The 7,836-nt window shown below is 39.8% G+C and overlaps 1 protein-coding gene across 4 annotated transcripts in view; it reads left to right on the forward strand.

The window, feature by feature from the left end:
* The window catches only part of LOC128689001 (prostaglandin E2 receptor EP4 subtype), a 221,567-nt gene that overhangs the window by 25,907 nt on the left and 187,824 nt on the right, over positions 1-7,836 (forward strand). For all 4 annotated transcript variants that reach the window (XM_070087283.1, XM_070087285.1, XM_070087284.1 and 1 more), the window contains exons 2-3: positions 5,185-5,348; positions 5,724-5,942. In XM_070087283.1, the coding sequence (XP_069943384.1) occupies positions 5,185-5,348; positions 5,724-5,942 (383 nt within the window). The remainder of the gene's footprint in view (positions 1-5,184; positions 5,349-5,723; positions 5,943-7,836) is intronic.

Raw genomic sequence — 7,836 nt, forward strand, 5'->3', positions numbered from 1 at the left:
AAGAACAAGCCTTTATAACCACTGTAAACAACAAAAACATTTCTTCATAACCGTTATAACATCAGGAACAAACTTCCACTGTAAATAATTCAATTCAATTCAAGTTTATTCTCTATAAGGGTTACAATGTGGGGTTTACAGGTTTTGGGTATTGTGTGGTTTACATGTTATAAAATACTAATTACAGAGGGGGCCACTAGGACACATAGCATGGCTAGGCATTTCGAGCAGACTTAGATTAATTCTTAACATTAAATCCTTACAGATTATGGTATTAAGGCTAAGTGACTACATCATAATTTGTGAGTTTAGCAATGTGAATGCTTTTGTTTTGGCACAATACAAGGTGTCTATATTAGAGTATCATAGGCAAACTTATGACTAGTTAGGATTTATTATTTTAAGATTAAGATTAGTATTTCTGGGTTTATAGTCAGTGGGTGAGTGAGTGTAATTGTGAACCACCAGGTGGTTATCATGTAGTTAGTTGTCGGGGTGGATCAGGGAGATAAGATGTTTTCTCACTGTAGTTTTGAAAGTGATGAATGTGTCTGCAGTTCTAGAGTTTTCAGGTCGGGTGTTCCAGATTTTAGGCCCTTTGAAATACATTGAATTTTTGTAAAGGTTTAGTCGAACACGGGGAATGTCATAGAGATGTTTGTGTCTGTTGTTATGCCTGTGGATCCTGTCACAACTGTCAAGAAAGCGTTTTAGGTCAAGGTTAATATTGGAATTTAAGGTCCTGTAGATATAGATTGCACAGTAGTAAGTGTGGATGTTCTGAACAGGGAGTAAGTTTAGATCTATAAAGAGTGCGGGGGGGGGGGGTGTTGCCAGGGATGGGATTTAGTGATTATTCTTACTGCGGCTTTTTGTTGGGTTATTATTGGCTTTTGGTGTGTTCCTGCAGTTGAACCCCAAGCACAGATAGCATAGGTGAGGTATGGATATATAAGTGAATGGTATAGTGTGAGAAGGGTAGTTTGTGGCACGTAGTATCGTATCTTGGAGAGGATCCCCACCGTTTTGGATACTTTTTTTGTTATGTGTTGGATATGGGTGCTGAAATTTAGGTTGTTGTCGAGGTATAGGCCAAGGAATTTGCCCTCATTATGTCTGGCAATTAGTGTTGTCGATCTTAATGTTAAGTTGCGCAGCACCTGCTCTGCTACCAAACATAATATAGTAGGTTTTGCCAGTGCTAACCTTCAAACTACAAACAAGAGGAGCAAGTCTCTATCACCACTGTAATTAGAAACAATCCTTCAAAACTACTACCGAATATCTCAAGAACAAGCTTTCACGAGCATTGTAAACAACAGAAACAAGGATTCATAACCAACCAGTATAAGCAAGAGCAATCCTCCATATCCATTATAAATACCAGACCGAAACAAGCTTCTGCAGACACTAAACAAGCTTCCATAAACAAGCTTCCATAAACACTATAAACACTTGACCCAAACATGCTTATGCAAACACTATAAATACCAGACCAAAACAAGCTTCCATAAACACTATAAACACCAGACAAAAACTTCCGTAGCGAATTTATCGTCGTCATCGTCAAAACACATCACATACATTTCAGTTAATCTTTTTAAAAGCGACATACGATCCAATAATGAGATTTCCTTTGTACAACAGGCACGCGGATAACTTTCTGTATAATGCTAGCTGTAATCCAACCATCAGCCATTACGTCTGTTAAATTTCATTAAGCTTTTGTATTACGAAAAACCTCTTACATGGAAAATTATTGATAGTCATTTTATTAAACTAAAAACCGTTCAAAGGAATTTGCAAAACTATATTTTAGTAGAAATAGCAATAGGAAAAGAAGCAGCAGCAATAGCAGTGGCAGCAGCAATACCAGCAGTACCAATAACAGCAGCAGCAATAGCATCAGCAGCCGCAATAACAGCAGCAACGGTAATAGCAACAGCAATAGTAGCAGCGGTAATAGCAACAGCAATAGTAGCAGCGGTAATAGCAACTGCAATAGCAGCAGCGGCGGCAATAGTAGCAGCGGCGGCAATAGCAGCTGCGGCAATAGCAGCAGTGGCAATAGCAACGGCAGCAGTAGCAGCAGCAGCAATAGCAGCAGCGGCAGTAACAGCAGCAGCAATAGCAGCAGCGGGAGTAGCAGCAGCAGTAATAGCAGCAGCGGCAGTAGCAGCAGCAGCAATAGCAGCAGTGGCAATAGCAGCGGCGATAGCATCAGCGGCAGTAACAGCAGCGGCAGTAGCAGCAGTGGCAATAGCAGCAGCAGCAGTAGCAGCTGCAGCAAGAGAAGCAGCAACAGTAGTAATAGCAGCAGTAGCAACAGCAGCAGTAGCAACAGTAACAATAGCAACAGTAGCAATAGCAACAGCAGCAATATCAGCAGCAACAGTAGCAATAGCAACAACAGTAGTAGAGGCGGCAGCAGCACAAGTAGCAGCAGCAGCAACAGCAATGGCAGCAGCAACAGCAATGGCAGCAGCAGAAGATTATTTTTATTATTGTTATTATTGTTAAAAATTTAGGCAAAATAAAAAACAGATCAACGCCAAATGTTTATGAAACATGGGATGCGACTTCGAAAATAACCCTGGTAAGGAGGGGGGGGGAAGAATGGGAAAGCTAGAAAATGATTGAATAGACAGAGAGAGAGAGAGAGAGAGAGAGAGAGAGAGAGAGAGAGAGAGAGAGAGAGAGAGAGAGAGAGAGAGAGAGAGAGAGGGAAAATAAAAAGGATAAAAATGATAAGTGGCCTGTCCACTTTTCATTTTTACTTGATAATGAATGTGTGAGATTTGAATTTTACGTTATCATGACATGAACACAGGTTTCATACTGCACGAACCAGCTCACGAACATGTTTACATGAAGAGGTGTATAGTAGCACATGCGTATGGTATACATATGTATGGTTTTTTTTTGTGGTGGAGAGTTACAGCTTCGGAGGCTTGTGGGTGCATGGTGAGTGAATGGGTGGATGCAAAGTGTATCCCAGTTGTGATGTATTTAATAACTTTTTGACGTTAACTGGATCAAAAGTTATCAGTTCTTCGTCTTTTCCTGGTAGATTACTTATTATCCTTGGCCTTGGGAATTTTTCCTTGGGAAAGTAGTCTCACATTTTGTTGATAGGTCATCTTAAGCGCTCTGTGCAGCTATTCACGGATCATATAATTGACGTTGGTGATCGGTTAGGGGTGGGTTTTCTATGTTAGGTAAGTCGAGTTCATTTATACTATGCAGCTGGCGTTTCTTGATCTTGCAATCTTACGCTGAAGGCAGTCATACCTTGTAAAACATGAAGGTCCTCCAGTCTGATCTCTCGCTCAACCGGGTATCTGAAACAAGACGAACTTTATTCTGGACATTTTAAAGTTTCACTATATTGTATTTTGTTGTCAGTGACAGGGTTACACAAAGGTATTTGAGAATTGGCTGTACCATCATCTTAATGAGATGGATTTTGATGTGGGCTGAGGCCTGTCTGAATCTGAATCTCAAAAGATGTTGCTGGCACTCTTCATGGTGATGGGAGTGTTTAATATTAATGCTTCCATTATTTTCAATCTTTGTTGTGCTAATTTGTGTTTTGTCTGGGTTGGTGGTGATTCTCCATTTCTTTTCCTAATTAACTGTCCAATTCAATTCCTTGTTCATCTTTGCTATCATTTTTTTTCTCGGTTTACGGCTGTTGATACCTACTGGGGTTGGGGACACGTATATTACACAATCAACAAACTGGATTATAATAGTGATCTGGCAATCCGTTTGTGAAAGGTCGATGTCACAGAAACAAGCCTTCATACCTACTGCATACGACAGAAATAAGTTTTCATAAACGTTATAATCTTAAACAAGTTTTCATAACCACTATGAAAAACAGGAATAAGCCTTCATAACCACTGTAAACAAGAACAAGCCTTTATAACCACTGTAAACAACAGAAACATTTCTTCATAACCGTTATAAACATCAGGAACAAACTTCCACTGTAAATAATAGGAGCAAACCTTCATAACCACTACAAACAAGAGGAGCAAGTCTCTATCACCACTGTAATTAGAAACAATCCTTCAAAACTACTACTGGAAATCTCAAGAACAAGCATTCACGAGCATTGTCGGCAACAGGAACAAGGATTCATAACCAACCAGTATAAGCAAGAGCAGTCCCCCATATCCATTATAAATACCAGACCGAAACAAGTTGAAGAGATGGGCTCAGACAGGAGCCCTGGGGCACTCCAGCTGCTGTGAATATTTCAGATGTTTTGTAGTTGAAGAAGGGATGATACCTCTGATGGTAAAAAAAACTAACTGTACATCATTCTTAGGAATGTCTAGCTGTGATCGGGAAGGTCAGCAATTTTGAACGTTAGGCCATCGGGCCAGAGATTATCGAATGCATTGTTTACATCTCTTGTTTCACGAGTGCTGTCAAGAGCAATTTCTGAACCCAGACTGCTTCGTGGTGAAAAAATGGTGGAATTCCATTTAACAGTGTATCCTATTCGAAATAATTTTCTCACATATCAAGCATTTGCATATTAAACATTATTAAACTGTTAAATATTAAAATCACATAATATCGCGATTGGAACAATACACAAAAAATCCGCTTAAAGGAGAATGACTTTTATAACCATGTTTTGGTCCAAGTCGGGCCGAAACGTCATAAGTCTTCTCTATGTGCAGGTTAATTGTGTATTGCTCCATTCACAATATTATGTGATTGTATTATTTAACAATTTAATAATATTTCATGTTTAACATGCGAATGCATGATATTTGAGAAAATTATTTCAAGTAGGATATACTGCTAAATAGAATTCCACCATTTTTTCACCTGGAAGCAGTTTGGTTTCAGAAACCAATGTTGTAAACACTGTTTTCACACATTCCAAGAAACATTAAGGTATAGTTACAAATATATTTAGACTTGCTCATTTACATTCTAAGTGAGCGCTAAACCCGCAGGACTTATACGGCACCTAGTAACGCGTCCAGGTTGTATCCATGGAAGGAGACATTAGGTCCAATTCCTAATATCAAGGAACCTTCCTGGTGGGGTTTGCTTGTTGGGGAGCCCTTTAATAAATCCAGGTTTCAGTTTGATGACAAATGGTTGATATTATGTGAATGTTCTTAAAGAAAACAAAGTGACATACTCTCTGCCCAACAGTGTACCCGACCAACGGCAGCGAGGTGAAGGGCAAGGACATTGTACCCCACATTCATCTGCCCTACCAGGTGTTAGTCACCTTCTTCTACATCTTCGGCATCTTGGGTAATATCGCCGCTCTCTACATTATCACCAAAAATGAAACGCAGAGGTATAAAAAACAGGTAAGTTAGCTCTCTCTCTCTCTCTCTCTCTCTCTCTCTCTCTCTCCCTCTCTCTCTCTCTCTCTCTCTCTCTCTCTCTCTCTCTCTCTCTCTCTCTCTCTCTCTCTCTCTCTCTCTCTCCAACTCTCTACAAACCCTTAACTTACCAAAACTCATTTTTGAAGCCTGTTGCCAGCAATAGTTTTATTATGAAGGATATTTTTAGTGATCAGTTTACTTCTCCGAGGCATGGGACCTTATAAATGCCAAATTAAGTATGTTTTCCAGTTAGGTCTGATCACAATGTATTATATTAATTGTTCATTGGCCTAAAAATCAAGGGTCGTATATATTTCATATTTTCTTTCTATTTTTATCTCTGAATCGCTTATACAGACGTTCATGTTGCGCTGCCTGGCTGGGAACGACCTGGTGGCGCTGCTGGGGTCCTTCGTGCAGATGTACGTTAGACTTTACCTACCCAACCCCAACAAAAAGTTACTCTGCGCCTCTAGGGTTGTCTTTAGGGCCTTCGGGCTGGGCTCCGGCTGCGTCGCCCTCGTCATGGCGGTCGAGCGATGGCTGGCCCTCACTCACCCATTTACCTACCAGAAAGTGAGTAATTATAACTAGCACAGCCATCTTCGTCTCACCTAGGATATGATCTAATTCTGAACTATTTAGACCTTCCCAGCAGTTGGCCTTGATATAAACCATACTATTTATTCGCGAGGAAGCACTAAATAAGTAGGTGTCATACAGCACCCTGGAAATGGAAGGCAATAAGATTTAATTCAAGGGAGAGGAAGAATGTTTCAGTTCTTTAGAACAAGAGTTCTTCGCCAGCATCAAGACACTTTCCCCACCTCTGGAAGGTGATTTAGATCATAAGGTCTACTGATTACCTTTCCTGTGTTCTTCCATGTACCTCATTCTAGCCGAGCCATGACTACTCACACTTACAAGCTTCACCTCTTTCTTTCAACTACCTCTTTTTTGACAAATCGTAAGGAGGAGATAGTTGAAGGTGAAATACATAGGAAAAATAAAAGCCAAGCTGAAAGGTTCCTCTTTCAACACTGGGAAGAGGAAGAACTAAACGACTACTCAACCATATACTCTACACATTCTTTACAGTGATGGGTCCCTGTGCAGGAAGAGGTTTCATATGCATATATCATAGATAATATATCACAGACGTTTGGTCATTCTAACAGCAGTGAGAATAACAGATTCAGTAAAGTGATGATGCGTGCTCACGAACAAGAAAACAGGTACAGCAGCCATTCAAGCATACGTATGTGTGGGCAGGTGTGTAGGCGGCGTGTGATTCCGTAAATCTTTGCCAGATCGAGGACAAAGATAACTTCCACTTAGGAAAGTTGTCCCAAAAGATGCAGGCGAGTATGCGCTGAACATATCCACATTGACATTCACATTGATAAATCTTCTTCCCGTCGTAAGATGTAAAAACAAATCTAGGGTCTCATTTTTTCTTTGATCACAATGAGGAATTTTTTTCGCAGTCATTTCTACAGGATCCTCCTTACTAGTCATACTGTTTTTTTTTTTTTACCTTTGTGTTTTCCTTCAGCTATGCGTCTTCTAGGCACTTATGTAATTACTGAAGTCTGCATTGTACAGGGACATACCTTAGATGCCTACTACCCACCGCTACTTAAAGAAGGTAAATAATACGATTAAGATCGACTACTCTTGGCCGATTAACATACAGCGGAAGGAATAGTCATGTACAAAGTATAGACGTGCACATTAGTATTCTTATAGGTACTAATTTCTGCGTTTTGTATCTCATTTATTTCTGTCTGTAAATACTCTTGTTTTATCTATATATCTGCCTACATAGTAATTTTTACCTTCATTTTTCATGCTGGTCAGACGTTAAGAAATAAACATGCATCACCTTGACTCCTAAGAGAGAACTTCCCCAATCTTAAATTTGTCCAGTTATTTTTTTTTTACCTGAAAGCTTTAAAGGAATTAGTACACAAATAATTTAGCGTTATCTTAAGCAAATGATAATTTTATTTACTTCATTACAAATAGTTTAGTTTAATATCTTTATTATGCACCCCATACCCATCCTGTGGGCGGTAGTCAAAAGATTACAGAGGTACATAATGAGTCCAGGGACTGGACCCGAAAGTTATGATAGCTGAACTAGTTACAAAGGTAATGAACTCCAGGTAGATCTGGTCACAATCATGACAAGTTACAGAGGTAATGAATCAGCCTCACTCCTATACAAGGTTACAATCATGAATAAATTACAGAGTAATGAACCACTGATATGTCCAAACCTGGTCACAATTGTAATGAGTTATAAATACAAATATTAAGTGGATCATACACCCACTCTAGCTCGCGCGCACACATACACACACGAGGGCGCACGCACAGACATATATGCACACGAGCGTACAAATATATGCATACACAAGCACGCGCGCACACACACACACACACACACACACACACACACACACAC

The sequence above is a fragment of the Cherax quadricarinatus genome, chromosome 21, assembly GCF_038502225.1.
Source record: "Cherax quadricarinatus isolate ZL_2023a chromosome 21, ASM3850222v1, whole genome shotgun sequence".
Lineage (NCBI taxonomy): Eukaryota > Metazoa > Arthropoda > Malacostraca > Decapoda > Parastacidae > Cherax > Cherax quadricarinatus.